The sequence below is a fragment of the Lolium perenne genome, chromosome 3, assembly GCF_019359855.2.
Source record: "Lolium perenne isolate Kyuss_39 chromosome 3, Kyuss_2.0, whole genome shotgun sequence".
NCBI lineage: Eukaryota > Viridiplantae > Streptophyta > Magnoliopsida > Poales > Poaceae > Lolium > Lolium perenne.
The window spans coordinates 45,086,916-45,114,421 of record NC_067246.2 but is presented as its reverse complement, the minus strand read 5'-3'; the positions used below and the strand labels follow the sequence as shown (position 1 = coordinate 45,114,421).

General features: G+C 49.4%; 2 protein-coding genes across 2 annotated transcripts; both read left to right on the top strand.

Moving 5' to 3' along the window:
* Positions 1–2,637: 2,637 nt before the first annotated feature.
* LOC127339306 (uncharacterized) lies at positions 2,638–5,046 on the top strand. The gene is made up of 3 exons (XM_051365174.1): positions 2,638–3,037; positions 3,185–3,423; positions 4,918–5,046. The coding sequence occupies exons 1-3, from the start codon at positions 2,638–2,640 to the stop codon at positions 5,044–5,046; spliced, it is 768 nt and encodes a 255-aa protein (XP_051221134.1).
* Positions 5,047–14,992: 9,946 nt separating this feature from the next.
* On the top strand, positions 14,993–15,598 carry LOC127339308 (E3 ubiquitin-protein ligase SINA-like 10). Its single transcript, XM_051365176.2, has one exon. It carries the CDS (start codon positions 14,993–14,995, stop codon positions 15,596–15,598), a length of 606 nt encoding a protein of 201 aa, XP_051221136.2.
* The last annotated feature ends 11,908 nt before the right edge of the window (positions 15,599–27,506 follow it).

The following is a 27,506-nucleotide window of genomic DNA, read 5'->3' as shown; positions in this document are numbered from 1 at the left end:
GCCGCTCAAAAAATGTCGAGCTCGTCCTCCCGCAAGATCGCCGAGGCGAACGGCTTCGGACGCGGCAGCCTCACCGTGGCGGAGGCGTGGGCGCTGTACCACGCCCGGTATCCAGTCCCGCCGGACATGCGGCTGCCAAGCAGCGGCGGCTGGAAGATGGCCGTGAACGGCATTGGCGTTCCGCCGCCGCCCAAGCCGCGCACGGACCAATGGAGGGACGCCATCAAGGCCCGTCGGGCTCAACTCACCGCCGAGGAGCGGAGGGATCCGACATGGGCGGTCAACGACAACGACGCCTGGTGGACGTCGTACTTCCAGGCGAAGTACGACGTCGAGATGCACAGCACCGACGGGCTCGTCGGCGGCCCCAACAGCTGGAACAGGGAAGGCCGCGCCCTGTTCTGGGGCGTTCCGGGGCGCACCCTCGAGAACGTCATCCGCGGCCTCCGCAACGGCGATCCAAGGCTGGAGATGCCGTCGTCGCCGCCGCCGTCTCCTCAATGGCAGCCGAGGAGGACGACGTACTCGTCCTCCTCGCACTCTTCTTCCTCGGGACCGGCGCGATCGACGCCGTCCTCGTCGTACCGGTCGGCGCCCTACACCGTCCCCAAACGGGAGGTCAAGGAGGAGCCGGCAACGCCCGTCAACACGAGGCGTGGCGGTAGCGGCAGCGGGCGGCAGCAAGGGAGGCGCGGCGGCGCCCTCCTCATCCCGAAGCCGGAGGTGAAGGAGGAGCCGGAGGAAGCGTCGCAGGCGGCGCTGCTGGTGGAGTACGAGCGGCAGCAGCGGCTCATCGCCAGCAGCGACGACCCCGAGGACTGCCCAGGGCTGCGGGCGGCGTTCATGGCGTCCATGGACGACAAGGACGCCTGGAGGGGCGACCTGGACGCGGCGATCGCCATGTCCATCCGCGACTCCGGCAAGCCGCTGGTGGACCTCACCGACGACGGCGAGGCAGGACCAAGCGGCTTGGTGAAGGACGAGCCCGTGGACGAGCCCGTCGACGAGCGCGGCAAGCAGGAGGTCGTCACCGACGAGATGTACAACTTCCAGCAGTACTACGACGCCTCCGGCCGCCGCAAGTGGTTCTAGATTAGGTTTAGTTTTAAAGTTAGTCAAATTTCGTTCGAATCTATGTAAGTTTGCACGAATCTAATCGAATCTAGTTAAGTTTAAAATTTGCGAAATTTTGTTTGGGGGACGCGACTGGGGAGCGACGTCCCCCAAACGCGGCACGAACGAAACACGTCCCCCAAACGCTCAATCCGGCGCGGTTTGGGGGACGGTTTGGGGGACGCGACTGGAGATGCTCTTAGTTGCAATCATCTAAATTGTATGCATTCTTGAAAAATCCTTTTAGGAATTTGAGAGGATTGCATATCTATGAAAGAAAAATTACTTTGTTTGTTTACAAGATTGCAGAACATTCCTCTGATTGCTCCAGAAGAGGAGTGAAAAATGTTAGAGGAGAATGTTGGATGACCGGCATCATTTATTTATTTATTTATTGTCACAATTTAACGCAAACAGTTAAATTTAAGAGAAATTAGACGAAGGTACTTCATGCATAGGCAATTTTTTACATATTTGAAAAAAACTCATAAAACATAAACATAAACCAGCGAGGTAGCTATACCAGCCGGTAGAAGACCGTGTAGTCTTCGTCATCGGTCTGGAGCTCCGCCATGTCTTCCAGCGCCATCGCGGCGCTGCCTCCGTCCTGCATCACGCCCCCTTCCTCCGGCTTCAACTCTGCCCCTCTCACCTTCTTGCTGCGGTGCTGCTCGAACTCCATTGGCCAACTCCTCCTATTCACTTGGGCAGACTGGAGGGTGTGTGAAAGAAATCGAAGTGGACAGGGCAAAGGCACCGTAGAGCAAAACTGAAAACTGAAGCCACGTGGAGTAAGCAATAGCGTGCCCAAAATAAAATAAAAAACAATATATTATCTCATCATATTGATTCAAATGGTTGTCATTATTTCTCAGATAACTAAGATCATCTCCGCTCGGCTCCCAGCACCCCATCCCTAGGCCAAAAGCTATCGCTGGATGGATGAAAATTCGCGCCCCAGGAGCCCAATTTTTTGCAGGATTGGTTCTATTTTTCATCCAGCGATCGCAGGCCCAACCCAACACCCCGGAGAGCGCCGGATGAAGATAAAAGGCGTGGGCCAGGACTGTCGTCACCACACCCACAAAGATTCCACCACTCCACTCGCGTTGCACAAACCACCTCGTTGCTGCAACCTCGACGTCGGCACCACCACCACCCTCTACCGTCGTGTATACGCCGGTAGAAAGGCCGCACCCACTCCCTAGCTACTGCCGAGCTCGCCGCCGTTCATCACCTCACCGGCGTTCCGTTGCCGATCCCTGTGACGACCTCTATAGCACCACGCCCGTGAGGTGTTTGGCGTTTTGATTGCTCGGCCATGGACTCCGGCCACGAGGGCGAGCAAATGTTTGTTTGCTGTTGGAGGAGGAGAAAGCCTCTGCCGCCGAAGATGAAGAGCACATGATGATCCTGGCGTCTCTGGCCAGCCTATACGCAGAGCGGAACTCAAAGCCGCAGCGTGGTGGCTCTGCGTCGGGTCGCTAGAAGGCCAAGGCGAGGCAGCACCTGGAAGGGTACATCATGCTGTATGCCGATTACTTTACAGATGAACCGTTGCACCTTGAGGCAGTATTCAGGCGCCGGTTCGGGATGAGACGGGATCTCTTTCTGAAGATTATGTATGCCATCCGGAACTTGGACCTCTACTTCCGATGCAAACCGGACTGCACCGACATGATTGGGTTTTCCTCGCTACAGAAGTGCACAGTTGCTATGAGACTGCTTGCATGTGGAGCTCCAGGTGGCAATGCCGATGACTATCTGTGCATGGCCGAGAGCACCGTCATTGATTGCTTATATAAATTTTGCAGGACAATCATAGCAGTGTTCGGGGAACTATACTTGATATCGCCCACTACTCAAGATACTGAGCGGATACTTGCAATCAAGGCAGCAAGTGGATTTCCTGTGATCCTTGGAAGTATCGACTGCATGCATTGGAAGTGGAAGAATTGTCCAATGGCTCGGCAGGACATGTACAAAAGCCACAAAGGAGGATGTAGTGTGGTACTTGAGGCAGTGGCTACATATAATACCTAGATATGGCACCCTTTTTTTGGAATGGCAGACTCAAACAACAACATCAACATCTTGCAGTGCTCGCCTGTCTTTGCGAAGCTTGTTGAGGGCCATGCTCCCTCAGTGAACTATGAGGTTAGTGTGCGCCACTATAATAAAGGATACTACCTTGCAGATGGCATCTATCCTACATGGTCAACATTTGTGAAGATGATTTTAAGCCCGAAGTTGCCAAAAGAAGTGCGGTTTGCCAAGGAGCAAGAAGCTGCCAGGAAGGACGTCAAGCGAGTATTTGTTATCCTCCAACAGAGATTTTCAGTTGTTTGGTTCCCAGCTATGACTTGGTCACACAATCATATGTGGGAGGTGATAAAGTGTTGTGTGATATTGCACAACATGATCATAGAGAATGAGCGAAAACATCCAGTCCTGAGGTCGAGTTGCTGTAGCCATATCACCGATAGGGTCCTCTTGCATAGCTTGATGATCATGTGTCGACATCATGGGTTTTCTTCCTAGCTATGCGCCAGGAGATTCGAGACTCACGTGTGCATCAAATGATGTAGAACGATCTGGTCGACCAACACTGGGCTCGCAAGGGTGTAGCAAGAGTTGATGCACCATGATTTGTTGTGTTTGTTGTGTTGTTCATGTTGTGTTTGTTGAACTATTTACTTTGTTGAAATAATGCCAAATCTCGGCGAACAATCTCATAATTTTATACATTTTGTGTTGTATTCTGAAATTGTGCCGAAAATTTGCCAAAAACTGGTATATTTTTTACCGAACCGCCCACCCTAGGGATCGGCCGTGGATTCGCCGTTGGGAATCTCCCCTCCCAGACCGAAAATTACATCCATCCGACGCTAACTAGCGACAGACTTCTTGTCAGTACTATTTACAATACTATATATATCATAGAATCTTATAATCTACAACTTCATTACATCGTTGATTACACATATGCCGATATACACAAATCGTAAGTGAACAAATTATTCTTTCTTTTCCATTTTCTCATTTTTTTTGTTTTTCCTTTTCGGATCTGGTCATTTCATTGTTGTAGAGACTATATTCTTAATATTAATATACTCCCTCCGTCTATAAATAGATGGCTGAGTTTGTTTAAATTAGATACATTCAGATTTAGATAAATCTCATAACGCCTATTTATAGATAGAGATAGTATTATTTAATATATTCTTTCTATGAAAAGTGTCAAGACTTCAAAAGTAAGATCGTGGGCTTTAATTAGTCCGATATGTCTCACTAGATTGTATTTTCTTAGGCATTCAAGGTGGCGAAGCTAATTTCAACCATCACATGACAAAGTGAACCACCTGCTCTCAAAGAGCCTTACGAAAAACTGGTGACCCTAGCTCTGGGGAAGGAATGAAGAGCCTCGCCGCTATCATTCTTGATGCAATGTTTTCTTTTGGTGGTATAAAGGAGAAGAAAACAATGGGAGATCAAGGTGTGTGGGGGCGGGGTGTTGGAGGATCTCTAGAGCCGCCTAAGAGAGGCATGTGTTCTCAACAATAACTTACGAGTATGCATACAAAGAACTCAATATTATTAACTATGAGAAAACATTGGAGAGATGGGCCTATTTGGTTCGCGTACTAAGAACATTCCTACTAGGAGCCCCCAAAGCATGTCGAGTGCATGGGGACGGCTGGTAAAGATGCCAGATTTTTTTTTTACAATCTCCACGACGGTAGCCCCTAAATTGCCACCATAATATCCAACGCCATCGGTCGCATCCCCTACGACTCCCTCCAGGTCAGCCGCTCCTTCTCCGCCTTGGTTTGCCAATCACCGGCGCGGGTAGCAGCTGTGCTCCATCGCACCATCGACATCGTCTCCGTCTACAACACCATGGCCTGCACCTCGAGCTCCTCCACCGCCTGAGCCTGTCCTTGCTCACAATGGCCGGAGTGTGTCCTTGCTCGTGGCGACCGAAGCATATCCTAGTTGGAGGGGGCAGCCGGAACTAAGGTCTCCAGGAGCTCCACGAGCGGATGCGGTCACGAATCCAACACAGAGCGAAAGGAGAGGGGAGGAGGTAGGTGGGGAGGGAAAAGGAGGGGAGATGAGGGCATGCCCAATGCACTGCCCTAGAGGTGCTGCTTCACACCTTTAGTTAGGTTCGGGTGGTTCAAAATAGGTTCGGATGAGGAGGCAGCCTCCTCTTCAAGAAGTGGGATCTTCAGTCCTAAAAGCATGCTTTTTGGAGAGAGAAAGAGATACATAGTGTCATATTTGTGGGGTCCCTTCTTTTCTTTTTCTGACTAAAGTTGTAGCTTCCATTGAAGAGATAAAATTCACCATGTTGCTTCTTACAACTTTTTTACATGGAGCAGCTAGTTGTGTATGCCACCATTGCTCATGCCCTGAGAATCTTTATTTCTTGAGTCGGCTTTTGGGTGGCGGTGTGACCAGATTTTTTTTGTCAGGCACCTCGAAAGCTTGTTTGGGGAGGGAAGGGGGCTGCCATTGGTGGGATGCACTAACTATGACATACTTTACCCCACCACAAATTAGACAAGTTTGACAAAGGTAGTACATTTGAAATGTGAGATACATTTGCACAATGTTTTTTTTTCATCTTTTAGTGGTTATACCTATCCTTACTCTGCAAAAGGGTGGCAAGGATACTTTGTTGGATATACTGTACTAGATCTCAGTCATGATCACGGTATAATCCTAATAGTCAACAAATAGCTATTTCAGTGCAGCTAACTGTGGAACTACTATATATGTTTTCTTCATGGCTAACCTTAAATGTGCTAATTCGTGAGCCACATTATTACGGTGGGTTTATCTTCACCTTCACTCCTTATTACTACTCCTGGATCACAACCCTTAAGGTAAGGTTCAATCCTGAGAAGCCCCTATATTTGGGAAGAATTTTTTTTATGCCCTTAAAATGCCGACTAGGATTTTCTCTTGAAAATTTTAAGCCCCACAATTGCTTCTTAAACTTTATTTAGTATAACCATTGCCATCAAGTATCTTTTACCTTCGCATAACCAATGCCAATTTGTTGCTACTTCCTCTGATCCACAATAAATTTTGTGGTTTTAGTTTAATTCAAATTAAAACCACGACACTCGATATAAAAACGGAGATACCAGTTTATTTCCTCTCGCGGCATATTTTTTTGCGAGAAATCCACCGATCTATTAATAATCATCAACAGTAGTACAAATAGCCCAAAAAGTAAAGAAAATTACAAATTGGTACTCGGACCACCTAGCGACGACTACAGACACTAGCACGAGCCGAAGGCGCGCCGCTGTCCTCGCCCCTCCATCGCCGGAGTCAGGCAAAGCTTGTCGTAGTAGAGCTTGTTGTAGTAGACAGACGGGAAGTCGTCGTGCTAAGGTCCCAAAGGACCAACGCACACCATCGCTAATGATGATAACCGTAGATTGGAAGAGACTGACATGAAACCACACCAACAAACACGAAAACCGACCGGACCCCAGGAGATTCGACGGCCACACAACTCCACGCGCCCTCCGTCAGCGCTAGATGCACCGCCGGAGCGAGGATAGGACGGGGAGGACCTTATTCTGACTTCAGGATGTAGCCGCTGCCTCACCATCCCAAAGAAGAGACTGAAAAGCAAACTAAAATAAGAACAGAAACTCCCCGCCGGCGAGGAACCGTGGTCCGCCACACCTCCAAAGCCCCAAGGCCACCGGAGGCGGAGCGGACCAGCGGTGTCAGCGGCGAGGAGGACGAAACCCTAGATGGGTTTGTAGCTTTTTCCACCGCCGCTCGTGTTGTCTTTGTACGTACCGGTTCGTGCATCCCTCATATAGTGTATCAACCACTTTTTGTGAACCTCTGCTTGTCTAGTACTACCTAGAGTGTTGAGTCATTGAGTGCAGCAGAGTTTGGCGTGCCCCCGGTGGAAAATAAATGAAGTCTTCATTTTCAAAAACAAAATCACCACTGTCCACCTTCCAAGCAAAGCTGCCAAGGTCCCATCCGAAGACAGAGTTTTGGTCAGCAGCTCTTTGTCCAGACGAGACTGGGCCTGCCGAGAGGTGCTTCCCGGATTGGGTACGTCCAGACGGAGCAAATGGTTCTGCAGAGCGCTCTGCCTACGAGCCTTTTGCCTCAAATCGGAAAGGCATGGGCGGAGAGGAGTATAGCTTCACGTGATGATGTGAAGGATCAGACGGAAGCAGTGAAGCTTTTCCATCTCTGTTTTGAACTTTTGAATATTTCTTATGGAGGCAATAGCACCGGTAGTACAATAACTTGCAGTGCAGGTGCAAAATCATACAATAAATTGTAAAATGTGGTGGCGTGGTACAGAAACTTGTGACCCTGGTGCAAAGCTAGTCCAAATGAATCTGACGGGAACACGTGGAGCAGTTTCTTTTGCAAAAAACACCCTTTATAGTTTTATTTCTTTATGTTCCCTTACATGTATAGGTCCGACCTGATAGTGGCGCAAAAGACAACAACTACAATCAATGCAATATAAGAATTCGAACACTCGACCACGTCGCGTTCTAGCCGCCAGAGCTAGCACTAGTTCATGTCTTCGTGCATACCCTTGTATTGTTATACACAATAATACACTTCATGTCTTCATACATACCCTTGTAGTATTATACACGATAATACACATAATGAGGAGGAAGGACCCCGTTGCCACGTTGGTTGGCGGTTTCGTGCACTACGGGAAACACGCCGTGCGCTGACGGCCACGCACCATCGGCACAGGTTGTGCCGACGGTGACCGTCGGCGTAGTCGCGTCGGCACATTTCGCATCGGGGACTGCCCAGGCACCGTCGGCACAGCGCGTCACCCTCGGTACACGCGTACACCGACGGCTGCACGGTGGCCGTCGGCCGTTCCACTGTCAGCACAACCCAGCTCGTCGTATCGTCGCCGGCCGTCAACCGTCAAGCTGTGTCGACGGTGAAATCGTCGGCACAGTTCCATCGTTTTTTTCCCAGAAATAGCGCGAAACCGTCCCGTTCAAACTGGAAAAAAACGAGCGAAACGGGCCGGCTGTGCCGACGGTGTCACGGAGGTACCGTAGCTGCCGGAGGGGATCTATACCACCCTTATACATCGGTTTTCGCAAATGGATTTGCCAAAATAGTACTGAGGAAGAAATAAACAAATCAAAATTATTGGGATTAACAATAATATGGGTAAAAATTATCTTTGTACTAAAACAAAGTGTAAAAGTAAAAAAGGTACATAGGTTGTGTCGATGGCCAGGTTCTATGTCGTGGGTAGCCGTCGGCACAACAGGAGAGGGGCCCAGCAGTCAGTTGTTGTGCCGACGGCCGCATTTGTGCCGTGGGCGTGGGCCACCGTCGGCATAGCCTGAACGGCGTCGTGACGGCCTAACGGCTGGGCCCGCCTATCAGTCGGTGTGCTGACGGCTGCCACTGTGCCGACGGTGGCCTTCGGGCGCCACCTTGCTATGCCGATGGCCAGAGTTGCGCCGAGGGTGACCGTCGGTGTAACCTGCGGCGTGCTGACAGCCGACTTGTGGCGATGGTCAGCGTCGCCTTCTTCCGACGGGCCTTGGTGGTGGGCGGCGGGGCGACGGGCGGGGCAGGGGCGACGGGCAGGGCCGGGGCGATGGCGGGCTGCGGCTGCACGACGTGCTGCCCAAAGACGCCGCCGTTCGCGCCGACGTGTGTGGCGGGGACCACCGTGGCCACCTCCGCACCGGACCGCACGGGCGGGGGCGATGGGCGGGCGACGGGCGGGGCTGCGAGGGAGGCGGCGAGGTCGGCGAGGGAGGCGACGGGGCCGTCGATGGAGGAGGCGGGCGGGACGGCGGAGGTGGCCGGCTCCATGGCGCGGGGCGGCGGGTGGCGGGCGGGGCTGAAACTTCCCTCCCGCGTGCGTGTGGGGGAATAGAGGTTGAAGGGGTTGGGCCTCTCCAACCCTCACATGTACAGGTTGGGAGGAGGAATAGGGGTCCGGCCCTTAAATTTTTTTTGAGGGTTTGAGGGTTAAGGGATTCTAATGTACGTCGTTTTTCGATCGAAAATTATATAATAACAATTATTTTTGAGAATTTAAGGGTTTAGAGGTACTACTAGTGATGCTCTAAGTTGCTGCCTCTTCTTCGCCTCCACGGGCTTGCCCATCGCGAGCGTGCATGGAGACGGAGAGTTGATGATGAAAGCTAGGCCGCTCTCACGACGGGGTTTATAAATGCATCTACCTCTCACTCCGACCGTGTATAATAAAATAGCAGTCTATGAACTAACAAGCGTTGAAAGGTTCAGTGGTTAGTGCGTTCGGATGTGCATGATTTGTCGTGAGTTTGAAAAACGGTTTTGCATAATTTTGCTTCTTCTTTCTTTCACCACTGACATGTAGGACATGAATATAAGTCAACTCTTGTGCAGATATGAATATATAGGGTTGTTTTTGCGAAAGAAATAACGCCACTTGTGCACACCAGGTTCATTTGGACCAATTTTGCACCGGAGTGACAAGTTTGTGTACCACTCCACCACATTTTACAACTTGTTGTATGTTTTTGCACCTTCAGTGCAAGTTGTTGTACCACAGGTGCTATTGCCTCTTTCTTATGAAAACTTGACACTGCAACGTTATGAACTGTGGCTGTTTGTTTTGGTGTGGCTGCAACCGCATGGCCTTGGCATGGCATCTCCGGCAAGGAACCGAATATCCATGGGAAAAAATGCACCATCAGTCATTACGAACTCACAACACGTGTGAGCCACGAGCTGGCTAGTTAGAGCATCTCCACAGGCGCTTCCGATAGCGATCTCGACAGTATTTTGGAGTAGCATCAAAAATGGACTCACACCAACGCGTCTTAAGAAGTGCTGGCGTAATTTCGAGCCTATAGACGCGCCGGCAACCCCGTACCGGACACTTAGCGAAGGACACCAATCGGGCGCGCCGGCGACTCGCGGCAAGAAAATTTTTGTGCGCGGGAGCCGCCTTTCAGCCACACATCCCAAAAAATATACATCTTTTTCCCTAAAACCCCTTTCCCTCTGCCGCTCATTTCTCCCGCTCGCCTCTCCATCTCCCATCCAGACTGTCGCCGCCATGCCACCGAAGAAAAAGGCTCTGGTGAAGGCAACGAAGGCACCGATGAAGGCGCCGCCGAAGCCGCGTGCACCGTGCTGCCGAAGGAGAAGCCAGCGCACGTGTCGCAGGAGGCGTGGGACGAGGAGAGACTTCGCTGCTCCACGGTGATGGCCGACCGCAAAAGGCGCCGCATTGCCGCTCTCGAAGCCGCGAAAGCAGCGGCTGCCGCTGAAGTGTGCCTCAGCCTGGACGGCGGTCAGCCCGAAGGGAGTCAACAGCTCGCTGGTCGTAACTTGGGTGGCGGGTTCTAGAGAGCGGATAGGGCCGCTGTCGTGTGGAAGACAATACTAGAGAAGCAAGATATGAAGATTGAGTTAGAGAAGGAGAAGGTGGAGGCGGTGAAGATGGAAGCTCACGCCGCCACCATGAAGGCCACCAACAAAGTGACGCTGCTTTCGCTGGCCAAGATAACTCAAGAATCCAAGATCTTGATGGCGGACATGGCGAAGATGGACCCATTGGCGAGGGCGTGACAGAAGATGTACCACGAGCGAATTGGCCAAGAGGTGATGGCGGCGCGAGCTGCGTCGACAACCATGACTCCCCCGACACCGTCGACGTTCATGCCTCCCCCAACATCGTCTGCCTACCTAGCATCGTCGACGTTCATGCCTCGCCGGCAATCGAGGATCCGGTTGCAGCGATGGAGCTGCCGCCAGGGTTCACCGAGGATGAGGACGTCGTCGAGGTTTAGTCGCCCATGACCCTGTTCTTCTAATCTTTTGGCCTGGAAACCAAAGTTGTTTTTTGCAGCCAGACTATGACGGCGATTCGGTGGCCGTATGTTGGCCCAAACTTCATATTCGAAAACCTATTCGAATTTGGTGGCCGTGTGTTCGCCTAAACTTTATATTCGAAAACCTACTCAAATTTCTATGCATTTTTTAAGTTTTTAATCCAAATGATCTATCGGGCTGCTGTATGGGGGTGCTGGTGCTGACACCCTCCCCCCCCCCCCCCCCCCTAAACGACAGTGCCGGCGCCCCTGCCGTCGATTATTTGGGGCGCACCGATGGAGATGCTCTTACGGGTCTGTACAGAAAACGGAAAGGTGTTTCAGCCAAGTATACTGATTTTGGGTATTCGAAACTGGATAGATTTGTTTTAAAAAAGAGAAGTGACAGTGGTTTTTGCACACTTGGCTGTTCCATCAGTACAAATGAATAAGAGAAAATTTTAAATCGGTACAAATGAAAACAATTTTTTTAAAGAATTTGAAAATCGAGTTTCGAACTCATTAAAATAAGGGGGTATAAGCAAAAACATGAAGAAACATATCAGAAATAACGATGTAGTAAAATAAGCCAAAGTTAGATCTTTGGGAAGATTAATGAAAAATCTAGACTGTGATTATTCATGAATGCTCATGAATTATTCGTGTTGATTATCCAATTCGTTGTTTGACTAGAATACAAGTGAATATTAGGTCTTTTTCTTTTCTTTATCTCTTACATTAACCATATTTTGGTAACTATTTACAATATATATTTCCAGTTTTGTCATTCGGGTGGTGTGAGTCCCGAATGACAGGATTGAGAGCGTCTGGCTGGTTTGGATATTCGGGTGATGTATTTAGTCTCGATATCGAGTCACGGGTCCGAACGGCAAAAAAACCATGAGGGCCGATGTCTAGCCTGACCCCTCGACATCACAAGGTATTCGGGCTGCGTAACGCTTCGAGGGACACCACACACCCTGCTCGCTCGAAAGGAACGCACCTCTCCTCTGCTGGACATGGCTCGCACGCGGGAGTCCTAGCAGCGGCGGCGCAGGCACTACGGCCTCCCTCCCGGCTGGGCATGGCATCGTTCGTCTCCCACCACGTCGTCCTCCTTGGCGAGTCTCCAGCACTCCCCTCCGATCTTCTTCTCTCTGCAGGTGCGGGAGTCGACTCAGCCGAGCTCCAGATCCACTGCAGTTTCAGCGTCAGAGATGTGCCCATACTTGTGCCGGGTGACTTCCAAGGGCAATGAGGTCAACATGGGGCACAAGATCGATGCATTGCTTGTCTGCTTAGTGCTAGGAACTGATGGCTGAGGGAAACACGCATCCAATCTCGTATACTGAATCTTGCGTGTTCTTGTACAAGTCAATCAATTTCAGTCTTGTAGTTACTATCTCGTATACCGACGGCTGAGGGAAATAAGCAGCTCTCATGTGTACAACTATAGCTTAAATGGTGCTCAAATATATTCAGATGTCATATTAAATATACTCATCAGATGTTAAACAGAAAAAGTTTCGAAAAAAAAAGTTGTTAAAAAAGTCTCGTACAAATGGTATTTCTTGCTTTGACCATCCAAACAACATTTGGCATTCAACCTCAATATCAAATCTGGGTTCCAAATATCTAAACATCCAAACAGAAATATTAGCATTCAATCTCAATATCAATATATTAGGATATTGACATTCAAGCCAATATAATGCCAAGCCTCCCAATGCAAACATCCAAACGGACCCTAAACAATTTTCTTTGTTTCATAAATAGATTTTCCAGAGACAAGAAGATATTTTATTTAATATCAATATACTTAATATACTTATACAAGATATTTTATTTAATATCAATATATTTAATATCAATATACTCAATATACTGGAGTATTGCGTTGCTGCTGTTCCTGCTAGAATGACCAAATGGCCAATCTCTGTTGTTGTGAAAACTGAATTTAGCAGTTTGGACTCAGTTTCCAATCTAGCGGGTAGAAGCAAAATGCTAGTTTAGCTGGTCTTTTACCATGTAGGATCTTAATTGATGGTGTCTAAAGACTGAATATAGTTTTCAGTTTTTCACAGACACAACAGAGGAGTAGCTTAAGTTCTGTCCAGTGGGCGGTAGTGGAATTATAGCTTATCTATCTTACTATGTACGTAGATGCTAGTTTGTTTCCAAACTGAACAATTTTCCATAGCACAACTGACTAGCAGCCTGTTTTCAATCTAGCGGGGAGTAGATTCTAGGTCGGCTGATCTCTTACAATGCACTAGATGATTGGTATCCTTTTGTTTCTTCTCGCATTGTACCCTGTATACTTTTCAGAGGTAAGGCCCAGAGGCCCAGCTTTAAATTAATAAAGCCACAAACAGCAGAATTACAAGGTGCTGAACGAACAGCTTACAAGCATCAAGGAACAAGCAAACAGAGAAAAAACAAAAGAGCACAGCTTGGTCTTCAATGCCATCATCCAACGGAATGGACAGAGCGGAGGAGCGGAAACGCCGTGAAGCTCACCACTGGACTCATGCCATGATCAAGACCTGGCGCGTCGCCACCAGCATGCCATCCGCCTCCGCCTTCGAAGAAGGCCCCAACCTTCTCACCCTGGTTCGTAGGGCGCCGAACCATCGAAAGGCAGAGCAGCTCTCCCCAGAGCGCGCATAGACACCTGGGCCAACGTTCCAAGGACCATCCCCAAACACGAGCACCGCACGCGAAACACCACGGGCCTCACCGCCGGCCAACACACCGACCACCCAAAAGACTTCAGCTTCAGGACATCGCTCGCCGAAGAAGACACGGCAAGAAAAGGGCATCCATGTCGCCGTGAACGTCTGGGGCACCCATAGCTGCCGGAAAGGGGACAACTTTCCCCTTTCGCCCAGGCCGAGGGCGCCGACCCGCCGACAAGCCACCGCCGGCCCAAGGCAACGCCTCCAAGGAGAACACGACGCTCGAACGCCGTCGCCGCCCAATCCAGAGATTTTGGGTTTTCACCCGGGCGCAGAGGAAGGAGGGAAGGGGATGTACCTCAGCGTCGCCTCCAAGGAGGAAGACGGCGTCCGAAACGTCGCCGACGCCGTGGCCGCCACCGCCGGCCAAAGATCTCTCCCGGCCAGAGTCCCGGACCCTGCCACCCCAACACAGCACCCAGACGAGAACGTCAAGTTGCCCTTGGGATGGGTACCACGCGGAGCAGGCCGCCGTCTTCAGAACAGACTCGGAGGTCGACGGGGCGACCACCGCGACGCGAGCAACCTCCACCGCCTCCACGCCGCCCCCGCGACCGAGGAGGCGGTCAGCAGCACCGGCCAACGCCCCCCGCCGTCCGGGGCCGCGCCGCCCTCACCTTGCAGAGGCCGCCGCCTCAGATCCCCGACCCCCACTGGGGAGAGCGCCGGTCGACACTGCCCTGGACCGACGCCACTCTGGCAGGAGCAGATCGGAGCCGGGGTCGCCTACCGCGCGCCCGCACCAGCACCGGCAAGCCCCGAGCGGCGTTCCTCCACCGATCGCCGCCCCGAGGAGCCAAGGGCCCAGATCCCCGCCGCCCCCTTCACCGGCATCGTGGTCTTTGACCGGCGGCGCCTCCGGAGGTGGCGAGGAAGGGAGGATGAGGGGGAGAGAGCGGCGGCGGCGGGCTAGGGTTTCGCCCCTCGGTCGCCTGGAGGGGGCGACGCGAGGGAGCGAACCGGTTCGTCCGAGTGACCTGCCCCAGTGGCCTACACGTCAAAGGATTATTTGATCATATTGCTTCTTCTACCCTGTATACTGTTGCTATGAACTGATGAAATGACCGAGGAGAGACATTGCACACTGTTGTGCGTTTCTCCAAATCTTTTGTTTCTCCACTTTAATATCCATTATGTATTGCTGCTGAAGGTTATGCTAATTTCCTTATATTTCTTCAGTGCGAGGCTGGACATGTTTTGTGTTCTCAGTGCCTGGAAAAGCTCCGTGTGGTCGGGCACGCTTTGAAGTTAGACATTTTTTGTGATCTGTGTTGCAAAACCATGAGCTACCGTCGCTGTGCCGAACTAGAGCAATTCATCAACGCCATCAAAGTTCCATTCTCAAACCAAACTTATGGCTGCAATGAGTTCATCAGATACCATGAGAAAGTGAAGCATGAAAGCGAATGTACACATGCTCCATGCCACTGCCCAGATACTGACTGCACTTTCAGAGGGGCAATATGTTGCCTTCTGGAGCACTTCATCACCGCGCATGGATGGTCGCCGACCAACTTCAGCTACAACAAGCCACTGAAGGTATCAGTTGCTCGCGACCACCGTTTCACGCTCCTCGTCGGGGAAGACCAGTCCATGTTCCTCCTGTCTAACACTCTGACGGGAATCGGCAATGCTCTATCCATGGTCTGTGTCAGGCCTCATGAATCTGGACCAAACTATTCATGCAACATCTCGGCTGCTAACAGTGTTGTTAGTGGAAAAGCTGAGGGGAGACTCGTGTTCCAGAAGGACCCACTTGTGTCGAGCAGCTCTCTGTCAGGTGGAGTTCAGTTGGGCAAGTTCTTCCTGCTGGTTCCCCCGGAACTCGCTGATAACCCATCGAGTGAACTTACGGTACACATCCGTGTTGACAGACTCGTGGCTTAGGGATCTCAGCTAGAAGTTCAGAGAATTCTGGGTCGCCGTCCTTGCAACTAACATCACTAGGAATGACTGCAGAAGAAAATTGTTTTGTTATGTAGCTTTGTTGTCTGTAATGGTAGAAGTTACCAGACCCCAAACTCATGAGTGTCATGAATGGCTGGCTGCTCTTGGTTATGAAGAATAGCTTCAGATGTACTGGTTGCTTAATGTACCAGTTGAGATCTATATCTTGCAACTGAAAATTATACTGTTTGTCAGGTATGGTCAGTTAGTAAGATGAAATATTATTTGCAACTGAAAACTATACTGTTTGTCAGGTTTATCAGGTATTGTTGTAGATGTGATTTATCACTATAATCTTCACTTGGCGATGTTGGATACACGTTTCCTTTGCCTTCTCTAAAAAGCAACAAAACAAGTATGGTAGGGTATGGATCGCACACCTCATCAGGGCTGCGTCCTTGTATATATTGACATCAGGTAACGTGCTTTACAGGGTAAGTATCAACAGATATCTAATTAGGTAAGATACTACTCTAGATTTGTTAGGTACCAAAAACCTCTATACGTGACATACATAATGTTTATCATCCTCCCTCAATCTCAACTGGTTCCAACATGTTGAGATTGCGTCTGCATGCCTCAAACGCTGGTAATGGGAGAGGTTTTGTAAAGATATCTGCTACCTGGTCTTTAGAAGAAATGAACTTAATCTGAAGCTGTTTCTTTGCCACTCTTTCTCGAACAAAGTGGAAGTCTACCTCAATATGCTTAGTACGAGCATGAAATACTGGATTCGATGATAAGGGCGCATGAACACTTCCTCCTCAAGAACGCCATTCAAGAACGCATTCTGAATGCCAAGTTGTTGGAGATGCCAGCCACGCGATACCGCAATAGATAGGAGAAGACGAATAGTAGTCGGTTTGACAACTGGGCTGAAAGTGTCCTCATAGTCTTGTCCATAGCGCTGACGAAATCCCTTTGCCACGAGACGCGCTTTGTAGCGTTCAATAGAACCATCTGAATTTTTCTTGATCTTAAACACCCATTTAGAATCAATAACATTCACACCTGGACGAGGAGGAACTAGCTGCCATGTACCATTTTTCAACAGTGCCGAGTATTCAATGTCCATAGCTGATTTCCAATGAGGAGTATTGAGGGCATCACGTAAATCACTAGGTTCAGAAAAAGCGCTCATAGCAGCATGAGCCTTGCAAGTGGTAGTCCATGCAACTGTACCATCTGTACGTTGCTTAGGCTGACGAACACCATGTTGGAGGCGAGTGACTGGGCGCATCGCTGCTGGTTCTGGAACCGGAGAAGCAGCAGGTTCAGGTGTCACTAACGGTGGATGGGCCGGCGGCTCGCTCGACGGAGAGAGCGACAACTCCAGGCGACGTGGAGAGATGGACCAGGAGTCGTTGGCCGCGGGAGCCGAACGAGCCGGTGTAGCCGGGCTTCCTTGTCCCGGATGCGAATCAAGGCCAGCGAGACTGCTCGACCCAGCATGGACAGCCACAGGACGCGAGGCATGATCAACGTCCGTTCCTTGCAGATCATCGTGAGCTGCAGGAACTAGCAGTTCCAGCCGCGAGCCACGTCCGTTTCCTGCACCGTGGTTAGGCAATAGCAAAGAGGTATGTGTTGAAATATTGAGCCCACTTTTAGTGGTCCAAATTAGATTTCAGTTTTCCTATAAATCTCAAAGCTCACATAGTGGCAGCTTTGTGAGTTTGAGTCCAAGTTGGTGGCAGCTCACTACGGAGTGGCAAGAGGTGGGAAGTTTAGTCCCATATGGAAAGTTGGGAGGAAGTTAGACCACCTTATAAGGTGGGTTGTTCCACCACTAGTAAGTGAGTGAGAATAGGAGTGCTACACGCGCGCGCTCCTCCTCCTCCTCGCTCGCTCGTCTCGACACGACACGACGCGCCGCGCTCGTGGTGAGTGGATTGAGCCTTGAGCCGAGACGCTCCCGGATCGTGGGCTATCTGTAACCGACTCGAAACGTTCGTGCGATGTGGGTGTGGCCCACATTGCCTAGGGTTTCCCGAGCCTATATAATCTCTTGCCCGGCTACCGCAAAAACACATCTAACATACGAGTTAGGGTTTCCACCTCTCTCTGCTTGCGCCGCCACCTCTCTCTGCTTGCGCCGCCATCGTAGCCTACTCCATCCCGCGCGCCGACGTGCATCGGCGAACGGGAGAGCAGGTCTCCGGAACCGCTCGTCCTTGCGATCCTGTACGGGAGAGGGCGAATTAGGTTTTTGGGAAGCGCTCTGCGCGACTGCTCAAGCTCTTCATCACGGGTCGCCTTCCGTCCAAGTCGGACGGTGCTGCCTACCGTCGTCTTCAACGCCATCTACTTCGACCCGTCGTCAACAACGTTGTCATCAACAACGTTACTGCCGCGACATCATCTGCTACACCTCCACCGCCACCTCCACCAGATCGGTACGTGCGACATATCTCGATCTGTTTAGCGATGGATGTTGTACTGTTTGCTATGCTACTGTTCATGTTGATCACTACATCTAGTATGTTCGAGTTTCACATGTTAGTAGTTACTGTCGTCATGCTTAATATTCTGGAATTAATCATGGAAATTGTGCCTAATTATCCAACAATCCAAAAACCTAATTGTAGGCAATTTCCTGAGTTAACAATGGCTGGTTTTTCCGATGCACTGAGGCCGGATAAGTTTACCGGTGTGCACTTTAAGAGGTGACAGTATAAGGCCATGCTCTGGCTTACTCATCTGAAAGTGTTCGAAGTTACTGATGGTTTACCTGAAGGAACTATATCTGACCAAGATCAGAACAAGTTCAAGGAAAACAATACTCTCTTCGTCGGATGCGTTCTGAGTATTCTTGCTGATCATCTGTGTGATGTGTACATGCACATAACAGATGGTAAAGAGCTCTGGGAGGCACTGAATGCTAAGTTCGGTGCAACCGATGCAGGCAGTGAACTGTACATCATGGAGAACTTCCATGACATCAGGATGGTTAACAACCGTTCTGTAGTCGAACAAGCTCATGAGATACAGTGCATTGCGAAAGAGCTTGAACTCCTTAAGTGTGCCTTACCTGACAAGTTTGTGGCTGGATGCATCATCGCTAAGTTGCCCCCTTCATGGAGGAACTTTGCCACAACTCTCAAACACAAGAGACAGGAGATATCAGTTGAAAATCTGATAGCATCTCTTGATGTTGAGGAGAAAGCTCGGGCTAAGGATAATACTGAGAAAGGAGAGGGTCAGTCTAGCGCCAACATGGTGCAGAAGAAACCCTACAGCAAGAACAAAGGGAATAACAAGCCCTCCTTCAATAAGCCTATGAAGACTACAACCTTCAAGAAGAAGAAGATGATAAACAAAGCAGATCTGAGCTGCTTTACATGTGGAGAGACTGGCCACTTTTCTAAGGACTGTCCAGAGAGGGCAGACCGCAAGAAAAAGACGAGGCAAGTCAACACGGTGACCGCTAGCAATGCTGATGGGTACGGTAATCTCTTTACTGTTCTTTCGGTATTTCAATCTCCATGTTGGTGGATTGATACAGGTGCTAATGTTCATGTGTGTGCTGACATATCCATGTTCACTTCTTACCAGGTCGCCCGGGATTCTTCCGTCTTGATGGGGAATGGGTCACATGCTTCGTTCGTGGTGTTGGCACGGTAGATCTGAAGTTCACTTCGGGAAGATCGTGCAGGTGAGGAACGTGCAGCATGTCCCTACTATGAACAAGAATCTCGTTAGCGGCTCCCTTCTATGCAGAGATGGGTTTAAGGTTGTTTTAGAGTCGAATAAAGTAGTTGTTTCCAAGTTTGGACAATTTATTGGTAAAGGCTATGAGTGCGGAGGCTTGTTCCGCTTTTCGCTTTTTGATTTCAGTAATAAGTCTGTGAACCATATATGTGGCAATGTTAGTGATGATACCAGTGTTTGGCATTCTCGTTTATGTCACATTAATTTTGGTTTAATGTCTCGGCTATCCAGTTTAAGTTTAATTCCGAATTTCACCATTGCCAAAGGTTCTAAGTGCCATAGTTGTGTGCAATCAAAGCAACCTCGGAAGCCTCACAAGGCGGCCGAGGAGAGAAACCTGGCACCTCTAGAACTCATACATTCTGATCTATGCGAGATGAATGGTGTGTTGACAAAAGGTGGAAAGAGATATTTCACGACATTGATTGATGATGCGACTAGATTTTGCTATGTTTATTTGTTGCGAACTAAAGATGAAGCTTTAGACTACTTTAAAATTTATAAGGCTGAAGTTGAAAATCAACTAGAGAGAAAGATCAAGCGTCTTAGGTCGGATCGTGGTGCCGAATATTTTCCTAAAATCTTTGATGAATTCTGTGAGGAACATGGCATTATTCATGAGAGGACGCCTCCCTATTCACCCCAATCAAACGGGGTTGCCGAGAGGAAAAACCGCACGCTGACTGACTTGGTGAATTCCATGTTAGCCACTGCTGGTTTATCAAAGGCATGGTTGGGGGAGGCTTTGTTGACTTCATGTCATGTCCTGAATAGAGTTCCTAACAAGAATAAAGATAAAACCCCTTACGAGGAGTGGGCTGGGAGAAAACCATCACTTTCGTATTTGCGCACATGGGGATGTTTGGCGAAAGTCAATATTCCAATTACTAAGAAGCGCAAACTTGGACCAAAGACAGTGGATTGTATATTTCTAGGTTATGCTCCTCGGAGTGTAGGATGTAGATTTTTAGTAGTTCAATCCGAGGTGCCTGATATGCATGTTGATACTATTATGGAATCTCATGATGCAATATTTTTTGAGAATATGTTTCCTATGAAAGATATGCATAGCATTGCTAGAATTTCTACTGAGATAATTCCTGAGTCCAGTACATCTAATGAGTATTTTGAACAATCACATGAGAATGTTACTGAGAAGGATGACAATGAAGCTCCTAAACGGAGCAAGAGACGAAGGATTGAAAAATCCTTTGGTGATGATTTCATTGTGTACCTTGTGGATGATACTCCCACGTCCATTGCAGAGGCATATGCATCTCCAGATGCAGATGACTGGAAAGAAGCTGTCCATAACGAGATGGACTCGATCGTTTCTAATGGAACTTGGGAGCTATCAGAACGACCCCATGGATGCAAGCCTGTGGGCTGCAAATGGGTGTTCAAGAAGAAGCTAAGACCTGATGGTACTATTGAAAAGTACAAGGCGCGGCTTGTAGCGAAAGGCTACACACAGAGAGAAGGCGAAGATTACTTCGACACCTATTCACCTGTCGCTAGACTTACCACCATTCGAGTACTACTATCCATGGCTGCCTCCTATGGTCTTATCGTTCATCAAATGGACGTAAAGACAACTTTCCTTAATGGAGAGTTGGAAGAGGAAATCTATATGGATCAGCCTGATGGGTTTGTAGTAAAAGGTGAAGAAAGAAAGGTGTGCAAGTTGCTGAAATCCTTATATGGCCTGAAACAAGCACCTAAGCAATGGCATGAGAAGTTTGACAGAACTTTAACTTCTATAGGCTTTATTGTCAATGAGGCTGACAAGTGTGTTTACTATCGCTATGGTGGGGGCGAAGGTGTTATACTATGTTTGTATGTGGATGATATTTTGATCTTTGGTACAAACATGAGAGTAATACACGAGGTCAAGTCTTTCTTGTCAAAGAGTTTTGATATGAAAGATCTGGGAGAAGCTGATGTGATTCTGAACATCAAGCTGATTAAGAACGAGAGTGGGATTACTCTAACGCAATCCCATTATGTTGAGAAGATCTTGAGCCGGTTCGGCTATATTGATAGCAAGCCTTCTTCAACACCTTATGATCCCAGTGTGACACTACGCAAGAACCGGAGGATTGCCATAGATCAATTGAGATATTCTCAGATCGTTGGCTCACTCATGTACTTAGCGAGCGCGACTAGACCCGACATCTCTTTTGCTGTTAGCAAGTTGAGTAGGTTCATGTCAAACCCGGGTACTGATCATTGGCATGCACTTGATAGGGTCATGCGCTACCTATGTGGTACAATGAGTTATGGGATTCACTATTCAGGGCACCCAGCTGTGCTTGAAGGATATATTGATTCGAATTGGATCTCTGATGTAGCTGATCTCTACGCCACTAGCGGGTATGTATTTACCTTTGGAGGTGGCGCAGTGTCATGGAGATCTTGTAAGCAAACCATATTGACGAGGTCAACTATGGAAGCAGAACTTACTGCTTTGGACACAACCACTGTTGAGTCAGAATGGTTGCGTGAGCTCTTGATGGACTTGCCTGTGGTTGAAAAATCTGTACCGGCAATTCTTTTGAATTGTGACAATCAAACTGTAATTGTCAAAGTGAACAATTCTAAGGATAACACAAAGTCATCAAGACACGTCAAGGGACGTTTGAAGTCTGTCAGGAAATTGTGAAACTCCGGAGTAATAACTGTTACATATATTCAAACAGGCAAAAACCTGGCAGATCCCTTTACAAAGGGACTATCACGTAATGTGATAGAAAGTGCATCGAGGGAGATGGGTTTGAGACCCGTTGATGTTACACCATAGTGGTAACCCAACCTTTGTGATCGGAGATCCCGTGAATTAGGACCTGGGAAGAACAAGCTAGTGGTTTAATTGAGGAGAGTATTATGTAACCCTCTCTATGTGAAGATGCACAACTCTCAATTGCTGTAAGGCAGGTTGGCAACAAGCCTTAATGTGTTTATGTTGGCTATATTATAGCAAAGATGCTGTCCTACAGAGCATTCTTGAAATAACACACCTATATGAGTCCGATTGTTAAACGTCGCAATCTATGAGATTTGGGTGATCTCTAGTAAACTCATGAAGAGACCACGAAGTATGACGCATATGCTTCACCCGCGGGGTAGGCTACTGGCAGCCATGTACTGGTCATGACTTTGAGTGAAACCCTGTTCACGCAAAACTTGCAATTCAAGGCTTAGTCCATTGTTCAAGTGTGAATGGATGTAGCTTAAGGTTCTAGGCGGAAGTTCAACTTAACAGTCTCCGCTGAAACACTGGTATATAAACAAGCAGTGAGTATTGGTAAATCTCTAAATGGGGATTTGAGATCTGGTGGGGGATTGTTGAAATATTGGGCCCACTTTTAGTGGCCCAAATTAGATTTCAGTTTTCCTATAAATCTCAAAGCCCACATAGTGGCAGCCTTGTGAGTTTGAGCCCAAGTTAGTGGCAGCTCACTAGGGAGTGGCAAGAGATGGGAAGTTTAGTCCCACATGGAAAGTTGGGAGGAAGTTAGACCACCTTATAAGGTGGGTTGTTCCACCACTAGTAAGTGAGTGAGAATAGGAGTGCTACACGCGCGCGCTCCTCCTCCTCCTCGCTCGCTCGTCTCGACTCGACTCGACTCGACACGTCACGACGCGCGCGCCGCGCTCGTGGTGAGTGGATTGAGCCTCGAGCCGAGACTTTCCTTACTTTTTGCAGCTCAGGAAAACGAACAGAGTCCTAGACGGACGCGTCGCAGTTAGTCGGTTCGGGTCGCTCCCGGATCGTGGGCTATCTGTAACCGACTCGAAACGTTCGTGCGACGTGGGTGTGGCCCACGTTGCCTAGGGTTTCCCGAGCCTATATAATCTCTTGCCCGGCTACCGCAGAAACACATCTAACATACGAGTTAGGGTTTCCACCTCTCTCTGCTTGCGCCGCCATCGTAGCCTACTCCATCCCGCGCGCCGACGTGCATCGGCGAACGGGAGAGCAGGTCTCCGGAACCGCTCGTCCTTGCGATCATGTACGGGAGAGGGCGGGTGGGTTTTTGGGAAGCGCTCTGCGCGACTGCTCAAGCTCTTCATCACGGGTCGCCTTCCGTCCAAGTCGGGCGGTGCTGCCTACCGTCGTCTTCAACGCCATCTACTTCGACCCGTCGTCCCCGTCGTCAACAACGTTGTCATCAACAACGTTACTGCCGCGACATCATCTGCTACACCTCCACCGCCACCTCCACCAGATCGGTACGTGCGACATATCTCGATCTGTTTAGCGATGGATGTTGTACTGTTTGCTATGCTACTGTTCATGTTGATCACTACATCTAGTATGTTCAAGTTTCACATGTTAGTAGTTACTGTCGTCATGCTTAATATTCTGGAATTAATCATGGAAATTGTGCCTAATTATCCAACAGTATGTGCAACATCATCAAATTGGCCAATCGAAGGAAACGAATGATTTGTAGACTCTTGTGGCTGGGTGGGTAATTGGGAAAAAGGAAAATTGCCCTCATCAAATATGACATCACGAGAGATGTAAACCCTGTTTGTTGGAACATGCAAACATTTGTATCCTTTGTGGAGGGAACTGTAGCCTAAGAACACACACTTTTTGGATCGGAACTCGAGCTTCCTATTGTTGTAGGGGCGGAGATGAGGCCAGCACGCACAACCAAAAACGCGGAAAAACGTATAGTCGGGTGCCTCACCAAGGAGACGCTCGAGAGGATACTGCATATGAATGACACGGCTAGGAAGTCTGTTGATAAGAAAACACGCCGTGGAGAAAGCATCACCCCAAAAGCGAAAAGGAACCGAGGCATGGGCGAGGAGAGTCAAACCAGTTTCTACAATGTGGCGATGTTTGCGTTCAGCGGTACCATTTTGTTGATGTGTATGAGGACATGAGACTCTATGAGAGATACCGATGTTGCTAAAAAACTGGTTCAGTTTAATGTACTCGCCGCCCCAATCCGTTTGTACATGAATAATTTTCTTATTAAGAAGCCGCTCCACATGGCGTTGGAATTGCAAGAAAATATCAAAGACATCATTTTTGCGTTTGAGAAGATATAACCATGTAAAACGACTATAGCCATCAATAAAGCTTACATAATAAGTGTGTCCACTAACAGTAGTTTGGGCAGGACCCCATACATCGGAGTATATTATTTCAAGTAGTGATGAAACTACATGACTCGAAAGGGAAAAAGGTAACTGATGACTCTTGCCCTGTTGGCAAGCATCACAAATTTCACTATGACTCAAATCTGATGAAGGAAGCTGACGATGACGCAAAATATGTTGGACTATCTGTGTAGCTGGATGTCCTAGACGACAGTGCCACTTATCACGTGACACCTTTATTCCACTGAAGATGTGTTTGGATGGTGACTCATCAAGCCGGTAGAGACCACCATAGCACCGACCACTAAGAAGAATTGCCCTCGTGTCCCGGTCCTTAACAAGGAAAATTTTTGGGTGAAATTCAATAAAGACTCTATTATCAATAGTGAATCTACGAACGGATAAGAGACTACGAGTAACAGAGGGAACATGCAGAACACCCCTAAGATGCAAAGACTTTGATGGAGTGGGAAGTTGAGAATGGCCAATGTGATGAATGTGCATACCAGTACCGTTTGCCGCATGCACTTGATCGGTGCCGTTGTAGTTCTCCTTCACCGTGAGCTTGTCGAGGTGATTGGTGAGGTGATCAGTCGCGCCAGTATCCATGTACCAGCCGGAGTCAACATTGTAAGAGCTAGTCTGGCCATGAGTGGTAGCCGCCGCAACTTGTCGCTCCATATATCGACCATCGTTGTCGACTCCCAGAAAATCTTGCTTGAACCTCTTGAAGCAGCTAGAGGCCTTGTGACCGGCCTTGTCGCAGATTTGACACACCGGCCGGGTTCCACCACCACCTCCACCAGCGATGCCTCGTGCACCACGGTCGCCTCCATCACCGCGGACATAATTGCCACGGTAATCGCCACGATCGCCAGTACGTGAGCCTCCGCCACCAGAATATGAACCGGATGGGGGCTGTCTTGGAGAGAAGCTTGGACGATCAGGGCCACGATAGTCAGAACGGAACACTGGCTTTCCCTGGCTGCCACGGTAGGATGTATTGGCAGACTGGAAACCACCCTGATTGCCACGCAGCTCAACTTTTCTTGCCTCAATGCGCTGTTCTGTATTCAACAGCTGGGCATACAGATCACGAACAGGTATTGGTGTGGTCCGATTTGAGATAACCTGAAACAGGGGGTCGTAGTCATCATCTAGACCTGCCAGAACGTATGCAGTGAACTCTTCCTGACGGAGAGGGTAGCCAATCGATGTCAGGGTATCAGAGAGTGTCTGAATCTTGTTGAAGTACACGGATGCAGACATGTCAAGCTTCTTCAAATCTTGCAGTTGCGAACGGATTCCCATATACCTCGCGGCGAGCGATGACCAGGCTTCAGCAGAAGTGGAGGCGAACAGCAGTATCCCTTGAACAGATTCGGTGGAGGTGGACATGATTGCTGACAGAATTGCGGCATCCTGCTGGTGCCATGCAGTGAACTCCGGATTGTACAGACGACGGGGAGCCTGCGCGTGGTCAGCAACCTTGGGATTGTCAATCTCCTCGGCAGGGCAGGGGAAGGTTCCATCAACGAAGCCAAGAAGGAGGTGGCTCCGGAGAACCTGCACCACCTGGGCGCGCCAATAGAGATAGTTCTCACCGCCTAGCCTGACGGTGATCAACGGAGCGAATTGAAGGGGCCTGCCGAAGACGATGACGAGCCGGAGGTGGTGAAGTTGAGGCTTGGATTGGACAGCCTGGTACTGCTGCCTTTGGAGCCGGAGGACGCCGTACTTGTGGCCGACGAGGTCACCATGGTGGCTAAGATTTCTGTAGATTGGATCGGAGATGAGAGGTAGGCTCTGATACCATAAAAAGCAACAAAACAAGTATGGTAGGGTATGGATCGCACACCTCATCAGGGCTGCGTCCTTGTATATATTGACATCAGGTAACGTGCTTTACAGGGTAAGTATCAACAGATATCTAATTAGGTAAGATACTACTCTAGATTTGTTAGGTACCAAAAACCTCTATACGTGACATACATAATGTTTAGGGATTTCTAGTTTCGTGCCCCTGGTTCGTTAGTTGTACTCAGTTTTCCCCAGTCCCTTAGTTTTTCCTCAGTTTTCCCCTCCTCTAGTTTGAAACACGCACAAGTGCTGGAACGGCCGGTAGCCGTCGGTCGAGGCCTTGACCGTTAGTCTGACCGGGTGGGGCCGCACAGGGGCAGCTCCTCCCTGACCGTCTCGTGCTGACGGGTAGGGTCAGGAGACACGTCGGAGCAGCCATCCATCTATCGCTGACGTGTGGGCCGTTTTATTTCATGATTTTATACGCGGTGCTGCCAATGACAAATGGGGCCGCTCTATAGGGCTGCCGCAGCCAATGACCAGTGGGGTCGTATATTTTTCAGTAAAAGACATATATTGCCGCTACGTGGGCTGCCGCAGCCAATGACCGGTGGGGTCGTCTATTTATTTAGGGAAACTCATATATTGCCGCTCTGTGGGGCCTCCGCATGACCAATGACCGGTGGGGTCGTCTATTTTTCAGGAAAAGACATATATTGCCGCTCTGTGGGGCTGCCGCGACCAATGACCGGTGGGGTCGTCGATTTATTATGAGAAACACATAGATGCCCGCTACGTGGGGCCTCCGCAGCCAATGACCAGTGGGGTAGTCTATTTTTCAGGAAAAGACATATATTGCCGCTCTGTGGGGCTGCCGCAGCCAATGACCAGTGGGGTCGTCTATTTATTTAGAGAAACTCATATATTGCCGCTCTGTGGGGCTGCCGCAGCCAATGACCAGTGGGGTCGTCTATTTATTTAGAGAGAAAAAATCATATCTTGCCGTTCTGATATATGTCTTTAGAGAATATCATAGAGAGAAGCAACAAGTTCGCTAATTAATTATTCTTAAGCTAGACCGGAGAACCGCTGGCAGCTCGTTCCCCACCGTCGGACGGAGCAGCCATCGCCGGCGGCGCGCCGGCGCCTCGTCGCGCCGCCGGCTCTGTCCCCCGGCGGCGTCGGACGAACTGCGGCGCTGCACGTCAACCACGGCTCC

What these genes read in the sequence shown, in the direction of transcription:
- LOC127339306 (XM_051365174.1), top strand. Translation starts at nt 2,638, where the DNA reads ATGCTGTATGCCGATTACTTTACAGATGAACCGTTGCACCTTGAGGCA. An exon ending in ATTTCCTGTGATCCTTGGAA is followed by an intron (nt 3,038 to 3,184) that starts GTATCGACTGCA and finishes TTGGAATGGCAG; the next exon opens with ACTCAAACAACAACATCAAC. An exon ending in CCAGGAAGGACGTCAAGCGA is followed by an intron (nt 3,424 to 4,917) that starts GTATTTGTTATC and finishes GACTCCCTCCAG; the next exon opens with GTCAGCCGCTCCTTCTCCGC.
- LOC127339308 (XM_051365176.2), top strand. Translation starts at nt 14,993, where the DNA reads ATGAGCTACCGTCGCTGTGCCGAACTAGAGCAATTCATCAACGCCATC.